Raw genomic sequence first — 27,727 nt, 5'->3', positions numbered from 1 at the left:
TCTGGTGTTTTGTATTGCCCCCTACCTGTTGCTCAGTTTCCATCTTGGCATAGAGGGCGAGAAGGCACAGAGGGAGTTGTGGTGAAGTGCCAAGGAGGAGGTCGTAGAGACCAGAGTTAGAGAACTGCTCAGATCTGTTTCATGAAAATATTGGGGCCAGTGAGTAGAGCAAGCACACTTCTTTTCCTTCTAAGTCTCTCTCTCCTTCTCACTCTCTCTCCCTCTGTCTCTCTCCTCAACTAGCCAGCAGCAGATGTGGTGCAGGGATGGGGCAGAGGGTGGTAATTTCAGGTCAAAGGCTACCACATCGCCAGGCAGACTCTTCACAGCCCCACTGCTGGAAATCAGGTTTCTTACAGCTGCCGTGCAATCAAACTCCATTCACTTTCCTCTTAACGGCTCCCTTCTCTCTGCCCTTGGCCAGATGTAACGTGTTGCTTCACGAAGCAACCTTTTCTTGCCTGTGCCCCACCGGCTCCTCTTTCACTCCCACCCACTTGCTGAAGTCCTCATCACCAGCACAGATCCGTGTACGGGGCCGAGCCCACAAGAACTCTGCCAGCGCTTCAAGAGTTTTCTCTCCAAGTCCTCTCTCGAGTCATGCTCAGGTCTGCACTATTAACCCTGGGACAGAAAAGTCAGAAATCTCTCAGACCCCTCCCTGAAAAGTCCTATTTCTCCTTGGAACAGAAAGAGCTTTCGAACGTGTTTTCCTGGGTTTTTCAGTTTGCTGGTGGGTGGATCTGGAGTGGGCATCCCGTCTGCACATCTGGTAGGGGTGCTTTCCAGATTTTCCTCATGACTCTGGATCAGTTTCTGACTGCTAGGCGGGGCAAAGCCTCCTGAATTTTCTGCAAGGCACCTCCCCCTGTGAGCAGAGCTTGGTACAGCCCAAATAGTTTTCAGGTTAAGAAAGCCAGAATCTTTGTTCAGCCGCACTGACTGAACAGACTTTGTAGGGGTTACCTGGCTAAGGGCAGTGGCAGCAGCGGCGGCGGCGGCAGCAGCAACAAGGCTCCCGGGATAACTCAGGTGAGGAGGGAGGACATTCGCAAACTCATCCTGCAATTTTCTTTGCTGGATAACTTAGAATCTCAATGAAATGAAGAAACTTGCACTTTATAGGTAAAGTGGAATGTGTGTGTGTGATAGCAGTTTGGAAACTTCAAAACTAATGGAATTTTGGATTGCTTATTTTTTGGGGGGGTCTCTAAGGGATAATTGTGGTTGTCTGGCCATGAGACTTTTCCGGTGATATCTGCTAAGGTTTTTTAATTTTTTTTTTTTTTTGGTCTTCTGTTACTTAAAATACCTGGTAAGGATGGACAAACCTGGGAGGCGAGTGTGAGGGGGGAGAATCCCCATTTTCAGGGCTTTATTCTAGCTTCTGCTGACCCCCAACTGTGGGCAAATTATTGAAATGCAGGCAGAATCTTGGAGCCACACTGTGTGCAAAAGGTCTTTAAGCCCTGGAAGCGGGGTCCATGGGTGGTACACTGTTGCACAGGAGGGAACGAATGGCAGCAGAGTCTGTCCTGTCTGCAGAGCCGGGGTCTTCCTGTCCTGGTGACAGGTTGATCTTGGCTATTTCATGATCAGCCCCTGGCCGGCCTGGTTTTGTTTTTCTCTGATTCTTGCATTGGTGTAAACTTACATTTGCAGCCGGGGGCTCTATCCGTCCCCACCGCAACTACATTGTTCTGGGGGCTTAGCTGGACTACTTGACCAGAGCAGGCTGGGGTGAGAACGGGGTGGCAAAAGGATTGGAGCATTGCAATTAAAAATTGGTTCTGAGGATTTGGAGCTTGAAATATGGTGACAAGCACGTAGGAAAATTAAACAAATTCTGCCATCCTGACAGTCACTTCAGGCTTCAGGATAAAGCATCCTGGTTTGTAATTAATGTTTTTATTGAAATTCGACTAATGTCTCATTTGCTAATATTTGTTGTGAAATTAAGGACATTTTATAGTCTGAAGGAATTTAGGAAAAGATTCTACGGGGGACGCCTAATTAACTTGCATTCCTCTTGCAGTTTGTGTGTATGTGAGTGTGTGTGCACAAACGCGCATGTGCGTTTATGAATACTTGGGATTTGAATAGCATTCTTTATTTATCCTTAGAGTCCTTAGCAGGCGAGGCAGAAGTCTAAACACTTGTGTAGTCAGGAATAGGTTAAAAAGCAGGCTTTCCGTATCCTTGGGACTTTTCAGTCCCTAAATTAAAAGCAGAAAAAGCCCCTTTGTGACCCCAAAACAGTGTTTCTTTGATTAGCCTTGATTTGAAATCATCTCACCTTCTGACAGCAATTCAAAAACAAAACTCCTAAGTGCATTCTTGTAAGAAGAGGACAATAAGAATTTTCAAAAGCGATGTCTTGAGGTTTTGTGTTGGCATGCTCCAGCCCCCCCTTTTTTTTTTAATTGTGGTAAAACGAGTCAGGAGGTCCAGGTTTTAGTGCTAGCTCTGTCACCAACTGTGCAACCTTGGACAAGTCCCTTCACCTTCCTGTAAAAGCAAGGAATTGGACTAAGTGATCTATCTCTAAGAGTCCATCCAATGTAACATCCTAGAAAAATTGGAATTAGATTTTCGCAAGGTTATAAAATTAGACTTATAGGATGGGCTTATTCCAGCCAAGAGGGAAAAATAAAAGGGGTAGTGGGGCAAGTCAGCCAAAATGGAGAGGTGGAAGAGAGAGGAGGTACTGAATGGCAGAGGGGCCATTTTATATTGGTCTTTCAAATGTTTGTGTGTGTCTTACTTAAAGTATGTGATCAAATCTCCTCATTTTCCACTAAGGACAGAAAAGGGATTTAACTTGCTTAGAACGAGCGCTTCCTAATACTACTGCCCTATATTGGTCTTATCCTTAATAGTTAAAAAGCACGTTCACATTCCTAATTTTGTTAGATCTCCCCAATAACACCCTGAGGTGTATATGGGGCAACCATTTTATTCCCATTGCTCTTATGGGGAAACTGAGGGACAGAGATGTTATCTACACTAAATGATCGTATTTGGGACTGGATCTCCTGACTATGTGTGCTCTTTTCATGATTTTGAATTGCTTTTCATTTTTTGATAGAGTTCTGCAACAATGGAATTAAAGGGAATTGTGCACTCTTTTTTCTTGGAATTTCTTTGAACAGGGTCTTCTCTCTGGGCAGAGTAGATGTGTCCTATATAAGGCTGGATCAGAGGACTTTCGTGGTCCCTTTCAGACCTCAGAATATCTGGCCAACAATTTGAATCTGAAGAACCATACGTTCCTTGGTAGATGCATTCTCTAAGGTGTGGCTATGCTTCTGCCTGTGTAGACATGGAAAGCACTCTTCTCTGGGTAAAATGTGGATGCTGAATTTGTATTACTTCGCCTTCTCCAAGCCCCATTTCTCTCATCACACCACCCCCAGGGGTGAGGATAGGGACCCCCGATTGTGGTGAAAGTGTCTGCTACTTCATGCCAGGGCAGAGTTCAGTCTTCTGTATTCACTTTGCTCTGCAAACTCCTAATTGCTTTGACCTCCGATTTTGCCCCAAGTAGAACGCAAGGGGGAAACTGGGGAAAAGGAGAAACCAGCCAGGAACAACACCCTCGGGGGCCCTATTCTCTCCCTCTCTCCCCCTTAAATGCCCTCCCCTGCCCTCTCACTCACCGTAATGGAAAGCAGGTTGTAAACCGCAGACTGGATTTCTTCTTATCAGATCATAATTCTCTTGAGTAAACTGAGGCAGATTTCATTTTTTTTTAAACTTTAGTCTTTTTTTTTAAATGTATTTTTTTAAACGCATTGTTTACTTTGTTTATTTATTTATTTATTTATGGCTGTGTTGGGTCTTCGTTTCTATGCGAGGGCTTTCTCTAGTTGTGGCAAGCGGGGGCCACTCTTCATCGCGGTGCGCGGGCCTCTCACTATCGCGGCCTCTCTTGTTGCGGAGCACAGGCTCCAGACGCGCAGGCTCAGCAATTGTGGCTCACGGGCCTAGTCGCTCCGCAGCATGTGGGATCTTCCCAGACCAGGGCTCGAACCCGTGTGCCCTGCATTGGCAGGCAGACTCTCAACCACTGCGCCACCAGGGAAGCCCCAGATTTCATTTTTAAGAGCAAAATCTGGTTTCTACTCTAAGGCTGACCCACAGGTAAAGAACAAGTGCTTTTCCTCTTAAGACTTTGTCCAGCTTCGCAAGCTTTCTAGTCCGGTGAGTAGCAAAAGCTCCCTCTCCTAACTGTGACCTCGTGTTCTATGTGGCAGGCTCCCTCAGCTTCCCCTGGCAACTCCTAACTCACCACACCCTGGAGCCACCCCTCCCACTAGCCTTGGTCCACACGGCCTTCTTCATTCTCTCTGGATGGAGGATCCCCACTCAAACAGTACTTCTTAAGACCATTATCTCAATACAAAACTCCACACTCTTTTTCACCCAACCACCCATAATACTAGCCCTCAGGGCACAGGGTCCCCCTTCTTAAATGTGCATGTTCCCGTTGTTAGCTGGAGGCCTTCTTTGGTTGATACTCAAAACCCCAGCTTTGCTTCTGTTTACCGACTTTCCTATATGTAGTCTTTAACCTAAAGGCTCTCTTGTCTTCACAGCTGGGTACAGTAAGATAGCAAAGAAGGAACATTCCCTTCTCCACTCTCCTATGCCCTGACAGGGCAAGTTGTTGATGACAAACCCAAGACAAATTTCTGAGTTTCCAAAAGTTTTCTGAGACTTAACTGATGAACCCTGAGATGTGAAGTGTTCGGATTCTCCCATGCTCATCAAACCATGGAAATAAAGAACCTTTTCAATATCCACCACGGCCATGAATTCTAGGCAGAATGCCTCAAAGTTAGGTATCATGTTTGCTTTGGAGGGTTTTCCTCATTTGAGCTAAAAAAGAAAAAAATCCCTTCTTTAAGAAGGCAGTGTGGTGTGATAGAAAGCTGTACACTAAACCGGGTGTTACACAGACGAGACTTTGAGTCAGCTCTGCCATTTTCTAGCTGCCCCTTGTCTGAGCTGCCATTCCTGGAGATACAAAATGAAGGGCACAGATAACATCTACGAAACATGGCTGCCATGAAGAGAACATGAGCTGAAATGCACCCTTCAAACAATAAATTGCCGCACAAACATTAATTTTCTACGTAAGACATTCATCCATTCCACAAATATTTCCTGAACAGTGGCTGGGTACCTAGCTCTGTGCCAGGCTAGGTGAGAGGACTTACGGTGTGTATCTTGCACTTATGGAGCCCTTTCTACTTATTCGAAACACCTGTACACTAATCGTCTCATTAGGGAGAGCCGCAGTGTATGGAGGGCAAGATAAATAACCCCGCTCCCCTGTTGAGAAAATTGAGGCACAAAGAAACCAAGGTCCCAGCAAATGGAATATAGTTTTCTGCTACCTAGTCAGAAATTGGGGGCAATTCTACTCCGCAGGTCCGACGGGGCGTGGGACTGCAATTGTACTCTAACGAATGCCTGTCAAAGTTGAGGCTGGCTATTCCTTATTTCCTGTGTGCCCCCAAAATGCATGTGCCCTCACCCAAAAAAGCTTGAATTATCCACACCAGCTGTACGTTCTGTCTCTGATAAAGTCGACTGGAATCATACCGGTTTTGAAAATCAAACTTGATTTTCTTCTCAATTGATGCCGTTTCTATCTGTAGACAGGCCTCTTTATATAATAGCGATTCCCTTTGCAGGCGCCTTGCCTGCCTCGCCATTTGACTAGGTAACAAGGTAGACTGGCAGTAGCAACGGGCCTTCCCAAGAACAGGAAATACTCACTTATCCAAAATGTTGAGAGACTAGGAGGCTCTGGGAAACTAAATATCCTAATTGTCCCAGACGATCCCCCATTTGCAGCCCCCAGCCTCTGGCAATCCACCCAACCTTCCAGGGAAAGCAAGAAGCACTGTAGGGTTTGTTGTAAGTTTGAGCACATGTAAAAACTGGGGTCCATTTGTAAAAGGCCCCAGAAAGGAGCCCTGGGCATACATTCAGGTTGGCTCTGATGCTGCTTAATGGAAAACTCTTACTGATACCGTCCACGACTTCAAACAGTGAAATACACGTTAATATTTAAAACCCGTGGACAGACTTAAATCTGATGACTGAAAGCATTTCAGTACTTGCAGTTTCCTGTAGCCTTCCATTTGAAAAACAATTGCCAATAAACAAGGCTATGGAAAAACTGGTTATTTTCAGCTTCTTATTCCTTGGATTCAGAGAAAGGGTAAGTTTGTTTACACATATTGTAGGTTGCAAATAACATCCAATTAAATTTTTGTATGGTTTTCAAATGGGGAGACTTCTTTACCAGTAAGACATTTCAATGTAATACTAAAGGAACGGGAAGTAAGATAGTAGAGAGTTCTGATTAATATTACACTTTTTATAAAATAGCAACTGCCTCATTATTAACTGAGTTTTGAGCTGTGTTACCTACACAGATATTCTTTAAAGTGCTAATTAATTAGCCTTTTTTTTTTTCAAATTTCGTCCATTTTTTAGCAGACACTCTGACCTTAGCCAGATTTTTTGTTTCAACCCTCATGTAATCATAGAATATAGACACAGTTATCCTTAAAATATATTTTTGAAATACTTGGTGCATATAGATTTTACAACCCCCTTCTATTTACCATTGACTGTCATCAGAGGATCATTAAAATCATTACAAATCTATCTTTGTGAATCAGGCAAAGTCATTGAAAACCCTATTATCACCCCAAAGCTGTTTAAAATCCAATTTGCCTTTCAAATTATCCTCATAAAAACCAGTGGTCGGGGCATTTGAGTGTGGGGCACTCTGATAGACATTGCCTGAAGAGCCACTATATTAATTCTCTGTATAGCCATGTGAGAGTTGTTTTGTTGTTTTTTTTAAGAAAAGAAAGCAACAGTGTATTGACACGGGCTAAGAATCCACCAAATTAGTGTAACTGAATTTCGGAGTCTGCCTTTTATGGTGCGCAAATGATTGCACACCAGACTTTGAAGAAGAAAGACACATACAATCTTTCTATCTTTCCTTGTCTTTGGAGGCCATCTGCTGAGCTCTGTTTCTTGCATTAGTCTTCCTGGCCAGTAATAAAAACGCAAAGCTCTTTAATGATAAAAGGGAAGGAATTGTGTAAAAGGGCTTGTTAGAAGTGAAAGGGGCTGCTTCTCCCCTCAAGCACAAAGTGTGTGGCCCTTCAGGGCACCAAATTATTCTGAATATAGTAAAGCGATTTTCCCTCTTTCTCTTCAAATTTACAATTGTTCTGTGCTTGAACTCCTCCCTGCCAGTGGAAGATGGAAGATTGCCCTTTAAATTATAATGACTCACGTTTAACTAGCAATCTTAACGTTTATTATCTATTTTTCCAATAAGATTGTTAAGGCCCATATTACCCCATTTGGCAGATGAGGAAACTGAGACCCAGAAATGGTTTAGATGCCTTATCCCAAACCCCAAACTAATTTGCTGTAGACCCTGGGCCCTTCTTTCCCTGAAAATGGTGACTTTTCCCTTAAAGCTAAAACTGAGGTGCCTAGCTCTGGGAATAAATCAATGGATGACAACTGTTTGTCTAATCTCAGGGAATCTTTAAAAGACTTGAGAACGTCTTCCTTCAGTAACAACAATTTTCTCATTCTAGACATAGTTTGACATTATGGGTCCTCCTCTGAAGCTCTTCAAAAACCAGAAGTACCAGGAACTGAAGCAGGAATGCATCAGGGATGGTAGACTTTTCTGTGATCCAACCTTTTTGCCTGAGAATGATTCACTTTTCTACAACCGACTGCTTCCTGGGAAGGTGGTGTGGAAACGTCCCCAGGTAACTTTGTTGTTTCAATTTCTGTTTCCCTCTTGATCTCTTTCATCATAAATCTACTTGGTCCGCTATTTCACTCACACAGCCCACTGCGTATAGACCAGTTTAGCAGACAACTTTATTTATTTTTTTATAGCATAATATCCTTTTTATATTTTTAGAGCACAGCAAAATTAAGAGGAAGGTATAGAGATTTCCCATGTATTCCCTGCCCCCAGACATACGGAGTGTCTCCCATTATCAAATGCCCCCTCTCAGCGTGGTACCTCTGTTACAACTGGTGAATTTACACTGACACATCATAATCACACAAAGTTCATAATTTACATTAGAGTTCACTCCTAGTGTTGTACATTCTATGGGTTTGGACAAATGTATAATGACATATAACCATAATTATAGTATCCGAATATTTTCACTGCCCTAAAAATTCCCAGCAGACAGCTTTAAAATGGGAAGTTTTATGGATTTGTGCTTCTGGCTCTAACTTGAGGAATCTTGAATTTTAGTCACATTTTATCAGATTTAGTAATTTAGAAAGAACAAGAAAGAGATATACCATGCTTGCTTTCTTTTGGAAGTTCATTTGAGTAAATATGGTAACTCAGAACGCAACTATACTCTTGTTTCTTTACTGAGTTACCTATGACAGCAACTTCGAGATAATCTCAGACCATTGAAGAGAAAAACTCCCTATATGGTGAGCATAAATGAAATAAACTCAACAGGGACAAGATGGAGTTGTTTGAATTGGGGGAGGGAGACTTCTTTGCTGCTCTTTGGATACCATCATCTGTATTCTCCCACAATTAGCAAAGTGGGATCCAAGTAGGATGGTAGCTCTTTCACCACCTATTCATAGTTACTATGGTTCTCTGTGGAACATCTGTATATTGTGTCTCTAAAGCAGGTCTCAGAACCGCTTTATAAGTCCTATATGAGTGGGAGGTCAATGTACAAAACGATAGGATGTTGGAATCTGGAGAATAAACAGTAACCTGGTTATATCTAAAGGGTATGACTAGATAGAAGGATATTCAACCTGGGCTCCTTCCCAAAGTAGGTGACCAGTTATATAAGCCACCAAGGGCTGTTACGAAATGCAAATTCTTGGACTTTCACAATATCCTGAAGACCTTCTGATCCTATTTCATGACGTACCTTTTTTATGCACTATTATGGAACCATCTCAGTCAGCAACTCAAGGTTCGCCTTCTTCAATGAACAATTTCCACAGCTTGAACTCCTAAAGGGAGTTCTTACAAGAGCTACTTCGGTTTATGTAGGTTGCCACCAGGGGGTGCCAAGATACATGGGTCACGTCAAGGCTCTTGTCTTCTATGTGACTCAGAGGACATGTCTCCATTTTTGCCCATAAAGTATGATAGCCACTGAGAATATAAGAGTTGGAGAAGTTCTCTCCTCAGAAGGAAGATTACACTGCTGCTGAGTTTCTGTGCCTCCAGTTGTTGACGTCCCTGTAGATCACTGACCTGCAATACAAATCTGGAAAACATGAGCAGAATTCACTAGCCACTAATTCAGTATGGAGAGAGGTAAGATTTTTTTCCCCCCAAATGCATGGAGAAAATAGAAATATGCTGTTTGGGATCCACTCTTATGAATGGATGGTGATAATGAGGGCCACCACTCTTTTTTGATGGTTGGCTATGAAAGAAAGGAGATCAATAGGGCAGAAGTAGCTGAAAAGAAGGCAGGAAATTGAGGGAGGTTTTCTGGGGGAGGGTGTCTTTTACAAATAGGACAGACTTGAACATATTTATAGGCTAAGGAGGAAATAGTAAAGAAGGAGAGGTTAAAGACACAGAAGAAAGAAGGAATAATGGATGGGGGTGAGGTCCTGGACGAGGTGGCAGGAGATCTGATGGGCAGTAAAATCGCAAGCCAACATGAAGCCATTCTGATGTGAGCCAAGCCAACAGTGCTTCCTGTATTGGCCCGTCTTTAGACACATCCTCCCTCCTGCATCTTGGCTCAGTCCTTCGTCCTTTGCCTTCATCTTCCAAATTCTGTGGATTGAGTCCTAGATGAATTAGCAGGGAAGGAAAAAAACTTAATAACCACTGCAATAATCCATCTTGCCTCTGAGGCAAGCGATACCCCTTCCAAGGTGACTGGAGTGTCAGAAAGAGAGAGTGAATGGGGTAGAACAAGGCATAAGCATTTAGGGCATGCCTACTATGGGCCCAGATACTGTGTTGGGAGTTTTCTATACATTTTTCCATTTCATCCTAGTTTGCTATAGCTTAGTGAGGTAGGTATCTTAAAAACCACTTTGATGTAATTCTTTTTTTCCTGGTGTAAAAAATAAAGGTAGATACTATGTTCATTTTATTGATGAGGAAACTGTGTCTCAGAGGGAAGGTAAGAATTTTCCCAGGGTCAGACTACTAACAAGCTGGGATTTGAATCCAGGTTTGACTCCAAAGCCTGTATTAGTTTTTACTCTACCATGCTGCCATGTCAGGGAGATAGATTTGCTCGTGTCTCTTTTGATAAAATAGGTAGCTTCCCTCCAGTAAGTTCTCACATTCCTCCTCACTGTGTTGATGCTGTACGCCCATTAATTGATCCATACTGTCCCTTTTGAGAGCATACTCTGAGCTTAGTCTTAATTAGGCCCGAAGAGAGAGTCAGTTGAGAAACATTTATCGAGCGCTTACTCTATGCCAGCCTCTGTGCAAGATGCAGACGAGGCCTGGGGCGAGGGACTCCCATTCCAGCTGATGAGATGGATATTGAGCTATCGAAGAGTTAAATAAGAAATTACTGCTGCGGAGAGGAGATGCTATTTTCAGGCATATAGCCAGTAAATCATATAGGGTTTTGAAGAAAAGGAGATCATGGTGGATTGGAGTGGTTGGGGAGGGGGGGCTCTTGTGGGGAGTAGGGGGAGAAACAATGTTCCAGACCACCATCTGAGCCTCTTCAAAAAGCTGGAGATTCCTCTCTAGCCAGAGTGGAGGCCAAGCCTATGGGCAAGAACCACGTCAAAGTTCTCTGGCCTCCCATCAGGAAAGCCAAGAGACAGCCCCAGGCCTCTCTAAATTGGCTCAGGAAGACCAGATGGGTCGTTGGACTCACCTGCCTCATTGGCAAGGTTGAGATCCTCATTTGCAGGGAAGCTTACAGACATCTTGTCCCTTGGCATGCCACCCAGCCTCATACTCAAACAGGGTTAGTTTCTGAGGTCTCTAAAATGGAAGAAGCACGATTAACCAGATATTTTCTGTCTCTTTCCCTCCTGGGTTGCAAAGCCTCCATGTCTGTAAACACCACTGCTAATCAAACCAACCAACTGCAGTCAAGTGCCACCATCCTAGGGCAGGATTGAGCTCCCCTTCTTCCCACTTGCCACTTCCCTGCTGCGTCCTAAGGAGCCACTTTAGATAGGCAGGGATTGAGAGTGTTTTGCAGTTGTTCGGTGCCAGTTCATCTGCCCATACCTTTCAGAGGAAGATCCTTCTCCTTAACACCTCCATTGGTCCAATGACCCCAGCTACTAGCTTCCTGGGTACACAGATATATTGCCTGAGACCTGTCCTCCTGGGCTCCCCTGTCCTCCTGGACCTTCAACATATAAAGTCTTAGCAGATTCTAAGAGCTGAGTTCCCCTGAATTACAGTGTGATCCTAAGACAGCAGGTAGGATATTTAGGCTGAAATCTAGCCACCAAATTCCCACAGAAAATCTCTTCTCCAGCTCCCTGCAGCGACTCTCCCCTCCTATCCGCCTCTGGCTTTTTTCCTGACTGACTCATACCCAGCTACAATCGTGTCTTCGAGTCAGACACAGCTAGTCTCCTGCTAAAATGGAGCAAGGCCTTTTGGGGATTGCACAGCCAGCTGTGGAGGAAGCCAGGGCACCTGCACAAGATCTGGCAGCTCTCCTGGTCAGGTTTTGAGTTCAGCCTCCACTACCATGGCCCTTGCCCAGGTCTTTTCACTACCTTGGGTGAGAAGAGGCCGATCAGGTTCCGGATTAAAGCAAAGGTGGGAGGAATGGGAGGGAACGGTTGAGAGGGGACATTAGAAGCAGAGAGAGATTGCATATGAGGGACCCCGATAAAGGAGGAAATATTTCTCTCTTTGTGCTAATAGAAATTTCCAACACCCAGCTGAATGGGACACCCCTGTAGAGCAGTTTTGGCCTAGACTGTTCATGAATTTCTTTTTCTTCCCAGAGATCATGTCCCTCCACGTGAATAGTCCTAAGTGTTTTTTTTCTGTTGACACAATCGAAAAGAGTTGAATAGGCCAATACTCTTGCCATCTGTCCTATTTATTTTAGATTCTGAATTTAAAAAACGCTAACAGCTTTATCAAAGTACAATTTATACACCATAAAATTCAGTTGCTTTAAGTATACAAAGCAATGATTTTTTAAAATAAATTTACAGAGTTGTGCAAACATCACCACAATCCAGTTTTAGACCAGTTGCATCATCCCAATACAATCCCTTGTGCACATTTGCAGGGAGTAAACCCCTCCTCCCCCCAGTCGCAGGCAACCAGTAATGTACTTTCGGTTTCTGTCTAGATTTGCCTATTCTGGACATTTCACTTAAAATGGAATCATAAAAGTCACTGGCTTCTTTAGATTAGCATGATTTTCAAGGATCATCCATGTTGTAGCATGTATCTGTTTCTTTTTATCGCTGAACTGTATTCCATTGCACGGATATATAAATTTTTCCCAATAAAGCAGTTTGGGATTTACACCCGGAGTCTCCTTGCAGAAGTCTGAAGGTTTAAAGAAGAAGATAATTCTGTAGTGACTTGCTTGTCCAGTTTGGAAGTGGAAGTTGGGCTTAAGATATTATTCTATGGTTCCATACTGAGTTTTCCTTGGAGGGGTTAGGAAGGAAGAGAATGTTTTACCAATGACAAGATCGTCATGCAGAAGCAAAACTCCCCAGCAAGTAAAGTTGACTCCTTGTGCAGGTGGTTCAACATTGGTCCCTGAGCCGAGGTCCACCTATAAATGCCGTGTCTGGAGATGGTACAATTTTCTAAGGATAAGATAATGGTTGCTTGGACTAGCTGATAAAGCCCTCAGGCCCTGAATGGCAGCCCTGGGCCTTCTGGGACGACTTAGAGCCTTGGACTCAGTCCTAATGTACCTACTGCAGGGCCGACCTCACTTGTGAGTGTCCACACTGTCTCCATCCCCATGGGACTGCTAGACTGCCCATAGCACTTTTGAAATGCCTCCACTCTTCTGGCTGCTGGTTTTCTAGGCAGCCTTTCATTTTACTGTGGTTCTTGAGGTTTACCCTGGACCTCAATGTTTATTGTCAGCAAATTTCACCTGTGTAAAAAAAAAAAAAATTGCTAAGTATGCGGATGTGGTAGGTGCGAAGAGAGCCACATAGAGTGACATGTGTGGGGCTCCAAGGCTTATAACTGTATGCCTCCCTCCCCCACCACCCAGAGATCTCTGGGAAAGGAGATGAGGTAAGGACAATGGGAGGATCTCTCAATGCTCAGCTAAGAGAACGTACTTCCTAGAGACGCTGCTTTGCTTGTATCAGTAGAAGGCTTTGGCTCAGGGATGGGGGTCTGCAGAGACCATTCCTGGATTTACTCTTGGTGCTTGACTTCCTAGTTGTGTGTTTTCCCCCTAAGAAATTATTTTGCCTTGACAAACAGCCCAGTTCAAGGATCACGTCGACTAGGCCAACACAGCTGGGAACCATTAGAGGTTCAGCAATCTTCCCTACCTCTCAAGCCACACAAATATGTGACTATGTGAGCTGTGACCTCTCCTCCAACTCCACTCCCTACCATTTCAGCAGGGCTTGGGCTGCAACGTCCCATCTGCGCTCTGCATCCCAGCTTTGACTTACAGGAAAATGTCTCCAGCCTTGCTTCCTTACCCCCGCAGGAATTATAGCCAGTTGTCTAAATCTAGGGGAAAATTCAATAAATATCCATTTCATTGTTTTCAAATTTGTCACCAAAAAGTCCATTTGGCTGTTAGATTTGCATTGGCTCATTACCCTTTACCCTTTCTACCTCCTTAGCTATTTCTAGTCTTTCACTTCCTTAAAGAGGTAAAAAAAAATGTGGCTTAATAAAAATGTTCTCCCATGCTTCACATCATGGTGCTGACATACATAAGAGTTTGATTCATATTTCGTGGATGAAATTGAGGAGATTAAAGCACATTGGTGATATCTAGCCTAGAACCAAAAGCTAAGACATGAGTTAAGTCAGTCTTCCAGAATGATGGAGAGCTTTTAGGTGAGCGTTAAGCAAAGAGACATAAAACACTGGGATGGATGACTGAGAGAATTAGTTGCATCTCCACCCCTGAAGAGCTTCACAGTATTATCCTTTGCATGGTGACCATTGATCAACTTAAAGGCAAAAGGATGAACCAGCTGATGTCTAGAGGTTCCTTCTCTAACCGTATATGAAGAACCTAAAACTTTAATCCTAGGTCTACTAACTAGCTAAATGACAGGAGAGGCAAGTTACTGCCCTTCTCTGAGCCTGTTTCCTCATTTGTAAAATAAGCAGGTTGACTAAATAGTCTCTAAATTCCTTCCAGGTTTGACAGTCTATGGACTGTTAACTCATTTTTAAAAACCCATTGTTAAATAGCCATCCATCAAGTATGAAGAGTGGTGAAGTAAAACTGGGGCATGGGCCAGTTTTTGAGAGGAAATGGAAAATAAGGTGTTTTTTTTTGCCCAAATGTATGTTCTCCCATGATTACACACAGCTTTACACACACACACACACACACACACACACACACACACACACTATATATATATATATATATATAAATGTAAAATCACATTCACATTAGTCGACAGGAGAATAATTATCCAGTTCCTCAATTTGAGTTCTGTTTCCATGTCTTTTTGCTTATTTACATGATCCTTTAGGTCTTAAATAGAAGTTGACATGCCAAAAGTGTTTGCTGAGCCTAGATCCCTGCTGTGAATTAAAGCCTTGTGGAAAATCAAGACACTGTAATATAACCCCAACCACTAATAACTCTACATAAAACCAGCAAATAATTTGCCTTAATAATCTAAAAACACACTTTTCCACATATCGATGTTCACTTTATTGTTTTTTCATGCTTGGAAACTATTACATGCATCATCTAAGTCCAAGAAATCACTGTATAACTTTACATCTTGCTACAAATAAAATGGTAACGCCTGACTCAGAAAGGAAAAACTGTGTTTCGTCTCATCTTAGAAAGGGCAAAGAAACAATCAGAAGAGAAAGAATATCAGGATTGAATCCACCCAACACACCTGCTTTATGTTCAATAAGTGAAAAAACAGGCAGCTCCCAACGCATGAAAAAAATTTAGTAAGATAGAAGTCTTCTCCTAAGACTAAAAAGTAATGAGACACCAGACATGCATCTAAAAAAAAAAAAAAAAAAAAAAAAAACCAGAAAACCAAAGCTGACGACAACCCACCTAACTCTCTCCTTTTGGCAAAGGGATGACCAATTAATCTTCAGTTTGGACTTGTCCTTGCCCAGAATGCCTATTCCTTTCCAGAGTTATTTTGGCTTTTAAAGAATATTTGGAATGTTTCATTCTGTAGACCAGACCCTTCATCAAGGAGAATTATGTCCATTAAAAAAAAGAGGTTTGAGAACCAGAAAAATATAGCTGTCTCTATTTAATAATTTTTTAAAGGATATATGTCTAGATTTTCTTTCCATTTGAGACTAGGATTTATTTCTGCTGGGTAAGCAAAATGTCAAGGTACTGGCCAACGGCCTCCTCCACGAAGCTGTCTCCATCTACCCAAGACTTCATTGGTATATCCTGCCTTTGAACTCTGCAAGGGCTGATACTCTGAGTCACGCAAACGTGTCTTCAATTATATGGTGTCATGTATGTGACTATACCTCTGTCCATGACTGTCTCTCTACTCCTTATGCCTCCATACCTCTCCCTTGTCCAACTGCTAACTCTAGTCATCCGTAAGGCTTCAGCGTGAACATTACCACCACTATTCAAATTATTTTGTCTACCACCAGGGAAATTTTGGGGATCCTTCCTTTAGGCATTGATTATACTTTGAAAATTCCTCCATTACATTGTGCTGGAATTGTATTATTTGGGCCTCAGTTTCCTACTTGCAGTGGGAATGGCACAGCTAATGATCTACTGGGGAAAGACACACACATACGCCTCAAACAAATACTTCCCCCACTCTGTCCAGGTTCTGAACATCCGCTGTGGGAAAAGAGTATCTGTTGAAGTGCTCCTAGACGCGGTCTATTACCACCTGCTATTAGTGCTGCTGCCATCTGTATTCATCCAAAGATGTGGGGAAATCTTGTTGCATGGACACCGCTGTTGCCTTTGCTTTATGTTAGGAAAGGGCTTCATGTATAAGGTCTCCTAACTCATTTTTCTGGAGAGGGAGAAGCATTAATGTCCACCTCTATCAGGCCTTGTCTTTTAAGTGCAATCACCCATCTGAGCACAGGCGCTTCAGAAAATCTCATCCTGACAAATAGGATCAGAATGTAATGTGCTAATCCCTCGTTCTCCTCTTTACAAGCTCACGCTGCAGTGAAAACTCTCTAAACCTCAATGATAGCTATGTCTGAGGGCTCCCACCAGCACGTCTCATCCTGTCTCAGTCGCATCCTCTCCTTCCATTTCTCCTGCCACCTTCCCACATGACCCTTTTTCCTGTGTCTTGATGAGCTACTTGCTTTGTGTTTGTTTCCACAACCCCCCAACCCTTCCTTTCTCCTACCTGTGGAAGTCCTGGTAATCTTTCCACCTTACCTCATCTGTGAAGTCTGTCCTGCCTAGCTGAGCTCACACTGACCCGTGGGGAACACTTCCCAGACTCTTAGAACCAACTGTTGTATCCACAGGACATCTGCGATGACCCCCGTCTGATTGTGGGCCATATCAGCAATCACCAGCTGACCCAAGGGAGACTGGGGCACAAGCCAATGGTCTCTGCGTTTTCCTGTTTGGCTGTTCAGGAGTCTCACTGGACAAAGGTACCGACCTCACTCGGTTTCCACCTCCTTGTCTTCTTTAGTAACTTTCGGAAAAGTCAGCTCGTAACTGTCTCAGATTGTTTAATTCCTGAAGTCAGAAGTATTAATGATTGAAGGTGATTTCCCTCAATTTTATTATGAGAATTTTCACAAATACAGAAAGTTGAAAGAATTTTACAGTCAACACCCATTTACTCACCTAGATTCTACCATTAACATTTTACTCCATTTGCTTTGTCACACATATTAGGTGATCTTTTGTCACTTGCAGTACTTTGACTCAGTAGCTCTGCATACTTGCATTCTCAGTACCTACTGGGGTAAAAAGCCACTGGGGGCCAGGAAGTCACTGACAGATATGAACAAAAGAAAAGGTGAGAAAGAACTAGATCCTTGAAAAGGTTCTAATAAGTTATGAGTACAAAAATTCCTTTGGCATTTAGGCAGAGTTCAAGGCAATGAAGTGTTGACCTGGGAAAAATTAGAGCATTTTCTTCAGAAAATAACAATTTTAGAAGATGAATGTGTAATTGTATTTAAAAAGGAGACTTTCCCAAATGTAATTTTATTCAAGGTGTGAATAAAATCTATAGTCTATAGAATCTGCACGAACTCTCTAGGATGGACCTTTAAAAACTGAAACCACAGGGGGCCTTGTGTTTTGATTGATTTTGCTTTTTAAAATGCCTTGTTTATGTGGTTAAATATGCAACCACGAATATGTTTGTGTAGACAGTCTCTCATGATCGAGTTTGTAGATTAACTGTGGTAAATAGTTTAACCCATAACTTGCTGCCCCCAGTCACCCTGTGTGTATTCAGGGCAAGCATGGTAATACTATCCTCAGCAAAACTGAACTGGGGGAGCAAAAATTGCAGGAAAAAATGCCCTACCAGGGACTTCCTACCTAGACCCAAACCAAATGTATTTGGTGTGCTTCCTGTTGCCACATGGGATTTGCCAGAAGTCAACTGTAATCTCAATATTTGGATATGGTCTGCTGAATAACAGTTGATTGAATGTTCTTATATTTCCAGACAATTCCCAACCACAAGGAACAGGAATGGGACCCTCGAAAACTAGATAAATATGCTGGGATATTTCGCTTCCGTTTCTGGCATTTTGGAGAATGGACCGAGGTGGTGATTGATGACTTGCTGCCCACCATCAATGGAGATCTCGTTTTCTCCTTCTCCACCTCCATGAATGAATTTTGGAATGCTCTGTTGGAGAAAGCTTATGCCAAGTAAGGAGGGGGGTTGGCTAGTCAGTGGTCAGGCTACACAAGGAAAGGAAGGTCACATTCATCCCTGGGAACTCATGCTCTCCCAGCTTAGCCTTGGGCTTTAAATTGGGTAGGATATCAGTCAGATCCAAGGCATTGCTTTGGACCTGGGAATGGCCCTCCATAATTCCAGATGAGAAAGAAATCAGCTGTTCCAGTTTCCATTAAACCCTTACTGCTCCCAGGTGCCCTCTTCCTGCTGCTGATCTACAGATCACATGGCATTATGGCCACAGATTTTCTCCTTGTCTAATATTTACCCGTAGAAAGAAGTTTCTGCATGGACCGTCCTAGATCAACATAGCCTAAACCTAGAAATCTGACTATATTCTCAAACTATCTCTCATTTTGTACCTAGAGAAAAGCTAGCCGGTAAAGGCTGGCTGGGCAAGGACTGTTTTAACTTGGGGGAACAAGATGTCCTTGACCTGGAAAAATACTTTTACAAAGATAACTTTGCATATTTGCCCCCAGGCTGCTTGGCTGTTATGAAGCCCTCGATGGTCTGACCACTACTGATATCATCGTGGACTTCACTGGCACATTGGCTGAAACTGTTGACATGCAGAAGGGAAGATACACTGAGCTCGTTGAGGAGAAGTACAAGCTGTTTGGAGAACTGTACAAAACATTTACCAAAGGAGGTCTGATCTGTTGCTCCATTGAGGTTTGTACTCACCAAAACCACTCTTCGCTCACTTCTGGCAGAGGAGACCACGACATTTGGTGGAGAACATCACCCTTACCCTGGAGATCCAGGACAAGTCATTATGAAACTCAGAAAGCTAACAATAGGCGCTGAGCCCTGGCGCAGAGGCTAAGGAGCTTTAACCTATTATCCTTTTGTACCAGTCATCCCGCTGGAGGCCGATGTAGCATCCGAGCTGATGTAAATAGTCTCTGCTAAATTATCCCTCCTGCCTCTGCTCCTGGGTGTGGCGGTTATAGCTGTTTGCTCAAAGAATTAACCAACCCCAACAAATTTCAGTGCTCTTCATATCAATGTACTACCGTGGGTCATTTGAATTGTTTGAGTTGTTATATTAAATTCTTTATTTCCTTTCCTTGGCTTGCTTTGTGTCAAGTTAGGTGGCAGGATCAAATTTCTATCTGCATAAGAGAACTAGTTTCAACCATACTCGGGTAAACCAATCAAGGAAGAGGAAGAGCCAAGCCTTGGATCTCCCAATTCTTGTGCCCTTATGTATCTTTCTTTGCTCTCAGTTTCCCAATCAGGAGGAACAAGAAGTTGAAACTGATTGGGGTCTACTGAAGGGCCATACGTACACCATGACTGATATTCGCAAGATCCGTCTTGGAGAAAGACTCGTGGAGGTCTTCAGTACTGAGAAGCTGTACATGATTCGTCTGAGGAACCCCTTGGGAAGACAGGAATGGAGTGGGCCCTGGAGTGAGATGTGAGTGGCTTTCCACTTTGATTGCTGCATCCCCAAAGCCCTATACGTTCTCCCAATCCCATCCCTCCAGACTGCTAGCGGGCTGTCAATGCTTAGTGACATCTGTGGGTCCTTCTCGGACATGGGGCCTGTGACTTAGCTGGTGGTGAGACAAAGCTGTCCCAGTCCTCATGTATTCTGTTCCTTTGGCATCTTGCTTACTGTAGGAAGTCAATGGCAAACATAATGGCTTATCCCTTTGTTCATTTGCCTTTAGTTCTGAAGAGTGGCAGCAACTGACTGCAGCAGATCGCAAGAACCTGGGGCTTGTTATGTCTGATGATGGAGAGTTTTGGTGAGCAGAGGTTTTCTGTGCTAAAGGGAATTGGGGCTTCCACATGGAACTGCAGGGGTAGGTATTAAGTATCATCTTCATTTCTTTCCTGCACTCCTTCCATTCAGGATGAGCCTGGAGGACTTTTGCCGCAACTTCCATGAACTGAATGTCTGCCGCAATGTGAACAACCCTATTTTTGGCCGCAAGGAGCTGGAATCGGTGGTGGGATGCTGGACTGTGGATGATGATCCCCTGATGAACCGTTCAGGAGGCTGCTATAACAACCGTGATACCTTCCTGCAGAATCCCCAGGTTTAAATCAAATGCTTTTTCTTTGCCTTCAAGTTATCAAGGCAATAGGAAGCCAGGTCTCACCTTGGAGTATTTCTTTGACATCACTTCTCCCATTTGCAGCTATTGTGTAATATTCATCAACCAAGATGCATAGGGATTGGCTCAGATGCCTGTAAAGCAGACTGTGTCTCTTTGCAGAGACGTGACTTGGTGACATTATCAAATCCAAGCCACCTCCTCTGGCTGCCTCTCTCCTGACCATATTGCTGGGTATGCTTTGACACTCCCTGCTTCCTTGTGATGGTTCCACATTAGAGAGAAAGAATCTGCTCCCTGATGTTTTCTCAATTCTTTTTCATTTCTTTACTGCCTAATTGCTCCCTTGGGTACGCATTTACTATATGTGTCCTCTTTCTCATGCAGGTGATTCTTCTGAACCCCATCATTAGGCCTCCCTTTTCTCATCTAGAATACCAGGTCATTCTTCTCAGGATTTGAATCGCTACCCTGTCAATGACCCCGTTCCATCCATCTCCCATTACAGTGCTATTCCAGATGACACATTAGAGGTCAAGCCCAGGCACACTCCAAAGCAAAAAATCCAAACATCCAAAGCCTGAACCTATAATAATCTTGATGGTTTTATCTGCAAATGTGCTGATGAGCTAACCCACAGGAGACAAGACTTCTGACTATATTGCAGCCTTACACATGAGTGTGTCTTTTCTTTCCATGAGATTCATTGGCCAGCCATTTTGAAGGATACTAAAGCTGGTGGGCTGATTTACTTAACTCATGGTTTTCTCCATTCCTTCCACCTTAATTGTCCCTAAAGAAAAGAAAGCTCCTATTGCCGCCCCCCTTCATTTACAGCCCTGGAAATGCTTTAACTATCAGGAACATATACCAAACTGGGGAAATGGGCTTTTTGGCTTCACTGTTTAAGCGTCTGTGCAGGATGGACCGACAGGGGCCTCGTGAGCGCATGTTTCTGCATCTGTTTCCTGTTTCTTGGTGGGAGGGTTGGGGGAGAGAGAGAGAAATCTGATGCCTTTTAGTCTTACTTCCCAATGGCACCATGATTCCCCGGATGATGTTTGGGAAGTCTCTAGGACAGGCCTGCAGCATCCTTAAAATGGTGATAGCAAAGCATCGATTCACCAAGGAAATGGATCCGGCCCCTTCCACAAGTCACACATCTGGGCTGGCAATAGGAGGCTAGCCTAGGGGAATGCTGCAGTGTCAGGTTAAGTCAAGCAAGGATGCTTTCTGTCTTTGTTGATTCTCAAATTTTCCTGTGTACAGCTTTTAAAAACAAGGGGACAGTTTATAAGATTTTTAAAAAATTAATTAATTTATTTTCGGCTGCATTGGGTCTTCGTTGCTGTGTGTGGGCTTTCTCTAGTTGCGGCGAGCTGGGGCTACTCTTCGTTGTGGTGCATGGACTTCTCATTGCGGTGGCTTCTCTTGTTGCGGAGCACGGGCTCTAGGCGCGCAGGCTTCAGTAGTTGTGGCACGTGGGCTCAGTAGTTGTGGCTCTCAGGCTCTAGAGCGCAGGATCAGTAGTTGTGGCACATGGGCCCAGTTGCTCCATGGCATGTGGGATCTTCCCGGACCAGGGCTCAAACCCGTGTCCCCTGCATTGGCAGGCGAATTCTTAACCACTGTGCCACCAGGGAAGCCCACAAGGCGACAATTTAAAAAAACCCAAGATCCTACCAAGAACTTATTAAAACAAAGCATACCCTCTTTGGCATCAAAGGCCTAGGTATGAAGTTGGCTCTCTCAACACATGCTGAATGCCATAGGGAGAAGCAAACATTAGGATCTGCATTTAGCAAGTCAATGGCAAAGCCCAGAACATAACCCAAGTCTCTGCTTCGCAAGGTAGAGTTTTCTTCCCTGAAATTCGAGCTGGCTCGTCTGAAACAGAAGTGCTAACTAAGCTCCTTGCTGGCCTCTTTCCCTTAGTACATCTTCACTGTGCCCGAGGATGGGCACAAGGTCATCATGTCTCTGCAGCAAAAGGACCTGCGCACTTACCGCCGCATGGGAAGACCCGACAATTACATCATCGGCTTCGAGCTCTTCAAGGTAAGAACGGGCCTTTGGAGCAGAGAGAATGATGGCAAACAGTGTCAAAATTAGGACGGCTTGGGGTTAGGGGAATTAAGAAAGGTCGAGGGATAAAGTAGAAGAGCTGGGATCTTCCAACGCAACAACTATGATTTGAGTGCAATGGAGGAGCATCTCCTTCTCTTGCATTTCCAGGTGGAGATGAACCGCAAATTCCGCCTCCACCACCTGTACATCCAGGAGCGCGCGGGGACCTCCACTTATATTGACACGCGCACCGTGTTTCTGAGCAAGTACCTGAAGAAGGGCAACTACGTGCTTGTCCCAACTATGTTCCAGCACGGCCGCACCAGCGAGTTTCTCTTGAGAATCTTCTCTGAAGTGCCTGTCCAGCTCAGGTGCCGTGTCCTTGGCCAGCCGTGCCAACTCCCATTCTGTGCTTTGCCTCCAGTCCTAACCCTCTTGGCCCTCTTCCCCCTAGGTGGACACTCAAAGGGACAACTTGTTCAAGTCAGATTTAACTGCAGTGATGGCAGGAGAAAGATTTCTCAAAGTGGTGTGGGTTGTGAGAAGTTCCCTGTGGAGGTCAGAGCTTCAGTGCTTTGAGCTGCCATTTAAGGAGAACAGGCCTATAGCCTAAGCTTTTCCACTTATATTTTATCTTCTGTTCTCTGGCTGACTCTCTCTTCTCTTAAACAGCTGGCACTCCTCACTGCTCCTCTATTATGTTCTGAGTGCTGGGTCACCAAAGCTACCTTTTCACCCCAGCCCTGCCTACTCTGATCTTTATCTGCTGGGCCTTAAAGCAAGGGGAAAGGAAAACATCCTCATAAAATATAAGCCATGTCTGAGGAGGAGTGGGCTAGGTCACTTGGCATTTCATGTTTTTCAACAACAAGGTCTGCTTTGGCGAGCCTATCTCCTCATCAAAGGGCATTCGTCATGGATGACGTGTCTTCTTTTTGATGTTCCAGGGAGCTGACTCTGGACATGCCCAAGATGTCCTGCTGGAATCTGGCTCGTGGCTACCCCAAGGTTGTCACCCAGATCACAGTGCACAGTGCCGAGGGCCTGGAGAAGAAGTATGCCAATGAAAGTAAGAACTGCAGGGGTGTCTGGGAAAGCAAAATGCAGTTTCATTTATTGCATATATGGTTAGAAAAGATGGTCACAAATGATTCTCTCCAGTGGTGTTTTCCGTGTAGAAAAGTCAGAATGGCTGTCAACCGTTGTAGGAAAATGGGATATATATAAACAACAAGGTCCTACTGTATAGCACAGGGAACTATATTCAATATCCTGTGATAAACCACAATGGAAAAGAATATTTTAAGAAGAATGTATATGTGTATAACTGAATCACTGTGCTGTACAGCAGAAATTAACACCATGTTGTAAATCAACTATACTTCAATTTAAAAAAAGAGAAAATGGGATATAAAAGTCTTTGGGCAAGGGACTATCTAACATTCATTTCTATATCCCTATATAAAGTATAGAAAAGAAAAGGGAAATAAGAACCAAAGTTCTAGGTCATTCTAGTACCCAGGTGTTATGCTAAAAGTCCCAGAATAGACTTAGTGAGATAGTTTCTTGACTATCTAGAAAGAGGACTTTTAATCACTGTGTTAAAAATAAATGTTACTTTGTTCCAGCTGTAAACCCATATTTGGTCATCAAGTGTGGAAAGGAGGAAGTCCGTTCTCCTGTCCAAAAGAATACTGTTCATGCCATTTTTGACACCCAGGCCATTTTCTACAGAAGGACCACTGACATTCCTATTATAGTGCAGGTAAGGATGTGAACAGGGACCCTCAGGTGGCTCATATTCAGTACCAGATACTGGATGATCCCAAGTGCCTCACACATGTCTAGGATACAGAGCAAGGCTTATCCTGGTTTTTTGTTTGTTTGTTTTGTACTCGAAGACACCTCCCACCAGGCACAATCACTCGCTTCCTTATGAATCTCCATCCTAAATCTCCTCTCCTCTGTTTCTTTCATTGTGGGCAGAAGCCCGCATGCTGGCAGATACACATGTTAACACAGGTACTGTAACTTCCCATGTGGGGAAGTATATGCCAGTTCACATGCCCCTCGCCCTGCTGCTCAGAATGGAGCACTGTGGTTTGGCTGTTTTTCTGACTTAATGCTTCTGACCAGCTGCCTTTCGGCGGCCATCTCATAGGTCAAGGTTGATTCTGAACTCTGGTGGCTTTTCGTCTCTACTCTTTGAGGTACTTTCCCCTTAGCCAGAGAGGTATCAGGAAATACAGTCTCTTGGTTTTTAAACAGACCTTTCAAAGCCCGGCAGTAGGTTCTAGATGCCACTCGGCAAAGTCCGATGTTACAGAGGGTTGCTCATCTTCACTTTCTTGACTTGTCTCTCCAGGTCTGGAACAGACGAAAGTTCTGTGATCAGTTCTTGGGGCAGGTTACTCTGGATGCTGACCCCAGTGACTGCCGTGATCTGAAGTCCCTGTACCTGCGTAAGAAGGGTGGCCCAACTGCCAAAGTTAAACAAGGCCACATCAGCTTCAAGGTTATTTCCAGTGATGATCTCACTGAGCTCTAAATCTCCAGCTCCAGGGAATCCTGACAGAGCTTTCCCATCCTTTTATTTTCTGTCAGATGCTAGATCTTATCTAGGATTCATAATCTTTTGAAAGAAAGAAATTCACAGTAATTAATTTTTCCTTTCTTCTGATAAGTTCCCCATACCTCCCGATCCGAGTAGCGTAAGTAGCTACATAACCTATATACCTCCAGCAGCTGGACAGGGGGAGGTGACAGTCCTATCTGGAGATCAGACAGATGTTGGCCAAGGAAAGATCTCTGGGGCTTCCGGGGGTGAGATTCATGCAGGACAACGAAAACAGCCTGGATTCCCTACCAATGTCTTCGCTGTTTTCAGGTGCCCAAAACGTCTCCGCTGTAGGGCATGTTGAAGAAGGGGGAGGGGTGATCAAGGCCAAGCAGGTCTAGCCTGACATCCCAGCTCCTGACTGAACACTACAGGTGTCCCAGCAGCCTTTTACCCAGCAGCCGGAGCCTGTTTATACATCCCCAGCCCTTACCGCCGGCACCGCCATCACCACCACCACCACCAACCACCACCTCCGGAAAGTGTAGTCCTGCCCTGACCCAAGTCACCCCCCACGGTAGGTTTTACCTTCATGTTGAGGAAGCTTCCTAGGTGCTTAATCAAGAGCTGGAGTTCCGTGAGGCTCAGACAGTGGGAAGGGCCCGAGCTCCAGCTCCATGGAAGCCAGCTGTGTGCCACAAGAGGGAAAAGTGGAAGAAGCTGCAGTGGGAGACAAAGCCTCGGTCCCCCACGCATCCACACACACCTACACTCACACACGCGCACGTGGGCGCGCACGAACTACCGTTCAGGCAGTCAGCGGGCAAGAGGAAGGACGAATAAGGACCACGCAGGATAAAAGGACGAGAGACTCCATCCCGGCATAGTCCAGCCAGTTTGGGGCCCCTGACTGCAAATGTGAAACCTCCTGCTGCTGCTAGGTTTACAAACAAGCCCGTTGTCCTGTGCCTCCTAATATCATTGGTACTGAAGACCCCATCTGGGGGGCTTGAGACCCCTCAGGCTTTTCTCCCAGTTGGGAACGTTCACTCCCTGGGGGTGTTTGTTTGCCCTCTTGTTTTTTCAGTCCTTCTATAGAATTTTCTCTAGAGTCAGTCATTCTGAAATGTTCCTCCTCTATCAACATTCTACCCCTCCTTCAAGGCCCAGCATAAATGCCACCTCCTCCATGAAGCCCTTCCCCATCCCCCAAGCTCCACCTCCTAGAATATTTCAATGCTTCTGCAATGATGAATAAAATGACCTAGTTGTAGTATACTTAGTCTAGTCCAGCACGCGATCATTTAAAAAATTATTTTGTAGTTTTCTTAGCTCGCTCCTTTTCCTACCATGTTTTTCAGTCTAACTTCCGCAGTGCCTTCACCACACTGCCTTACATAATCCAAACCACAATAAAGTTCACGTTTAATAAATTGACCAGTCTTGACTTGATTTGGTGGCACAGGAGAGATGGTAAGAGTGGCCGTCTGCTGAGACTCGTTTGCGAGCGGTTAGAGGTCGGGGTGGGAGGAGGGGTACTTCCTGCAACCGGAGCCCAGGCTTAAGTCTGATGGATGCAGAGGCCTTGGCTGTATTCATCCAGGTGGGGAAGGGGCTGGTAGAATGGAGAGGGGGTCCTTTTCTAGTCCATGTTTAGGGGTATTTGTGTGATATCAGGGGTTACATGATTTTGAAACCCCTCTGAGATTGGACTCAAGGCCAAAGCTACAGTGGCCAAATTGTTCAAGGGCAGGCCTTCCAACAGGAGACAATACCAACTCCTCCCTCCCACCATATCCCTGAGAGCAGAACGGATGTGAAGACTTCATTCACTTGCTTCCACACTTAATTTGTCATCTGCCCATTTTAGGGTTAGGCTAGGAGGGAAACACCTCTCCTTTTTCCTTGAGCTCTTCCTCCTGACCAGACAGGATGCCCAGACAGGGGAGGCATATCCAAGCTCAGCAGGACGGACCTCAAGCACAGTCCTCATTCCCTGTCCCGGCAATACTAAGCCAGAACACACTAGAGATGACATCTTAAAGACAGGCATTTAGATGTGGTAGAGCTTTTTCAGAAATGAAGTCTCTGATACAGATAATGTAATTGTTCTATATGGTCACCAGATGGCACTATGATATTATGATTAAGCTCAGACGCAATACCACTTTTTAAGGATGAGAAATTTTTTCCCCAAATAAGAATAAAGAGACAGACGTAGAGAATGGACTTGAGGACACGGGGAGGGGGAAGGGTAAGCTGGGACGAAGTGAGAGAGTGGCATGGACATATATACACTACCGAATGTAAAACCGATAGCTAGTGGGAAGCAGCCGCATAGCACAGGGAGATCAGCTCGGTGCTTTGTGACCACCTAGAGGGGTGGGATAGGGAGCGTGGGAGGGAGGGAGACGCAAGAGGAAAGAGATATGGGGATATATGTATATGTATAGCTGATTCACTTTGTTGTACAGCAGAAACTAACACAACATTGTAAAGCAATTCTACTCCAATAAAGACGTAAAAAAAAAAAGGTAGAAAAGAAAAAGAACTAACACGTTTTTGATTGTCTGCTATGTGTCAGACTCCATGCTCAATGCTTTATATATGTAATCTCATTTTAATTCACATAACAACCATATGAAGTGTCGTTATTATCTCTGTTTTCCAAAAATAAGGAAATGAAGGAACAGAGAGGATAAATAACATTTATCACACTTATAACAGAGAGGATAAATAACATTTAGCACACATATCAGAGAGGATAAATAACACACAAATAAGTAACAACTCAAGGTTGTTAGTAATCATATAATGATTATTAATCAGATAATAATGTCTATTCGACTCCTAAACCTTGAACTTTTCCATAAAAATATGCTGTCCCCCAGAAAGCGGTAAC

General features: G+C 44.2%; 1 protein-coding gene and 1 long non-coding RNA gene across 2 annotated transcripts in view; both read left to right on the top strand.

Moving 5' to 3' along the window:
* Nucleotides 1–27,727, top strand: part of LOC118888465 — a 400,177-nt gene that overhangs the window by 261,150 nt on the left and 111,300 nt on the right. The gene's annotated exons all lie outside the window — the stretch shown is intronic.
* On the top strand, nt 894–26,225 carry CAPN6 (calpain 6). The gene is made up of 13 exons (XM_036839483.1): nt 894–1,032; nt 7,647–7,826; nt 16,721–16,852; nt 17,890–18,098; nt 18,612–18,804; nt 19,362–19,555; nt 19,812–19,889; nt 19,997–20,183; nt 22,137–22,259; nt 22,437–22,639; nt 23,216–23,337; nt 23,897–24,033; nt 24,634–26,225. Exons 2-13 carry the CDS (start codon nt 7,662–7,664, stop codon nt 24,814–24,816), a joined length of 1,926 nt encoding a protein of 641 aa, XP_036695378.1. The 5' UTR covers nt 894–1,032; nt 7,647–7,661; the 3' UTR covers nt 24,817–26,225.

The sequence above is a fragment of the Balaenoptera musculus genome, chromosome X (genome assembly GCF_009873245.2).
Source record: "Balaenoptera musculus isolate JJ_BM4_2016_0621 chromosome X, mBalMus1.pri.v3, whole genome shotgun sequence".
Lineage (NCBI taxonomy): Eukaryota > Metazoa > Chordata > Mammalia > Artiodactyla > Balaenopteridae > Balaenoptera > Balaenoptera musculus.
The sequence above is the reverse complement of the archived record's forward strand: the minus strand, read 5'-3'. Positions and strand labels throughout refer to the sequence as shown.

What these genes read in the sequence shown, in the direction of transcription:
- CAPN6 (XM_036839483.1), top strand. Translation starts at nt 7,662, where the DNA reads ATGGGTCCTCCTCTGAAGCTCTTCAAAAACCAGAAGTACCAGGAACTG. An exon ending in AGGAGTCTCACTGGACAAAG is followed by an intron (nt 16,853 to 17,889) that starts GTACCGACCTCA and finishes TTATATTTCCAG; the next exon opens with ACAATTCCCAACCACAAGGA. An exon ending in TCGGCTTCGAGCTCTTCAAG is followed by an intron (nt 22,260 to 22,436) that starts GTAAGAACGGGC and finishes TTGCATTTCCAG; the next exon opens with GTGGAGATGAACCGCAAATT.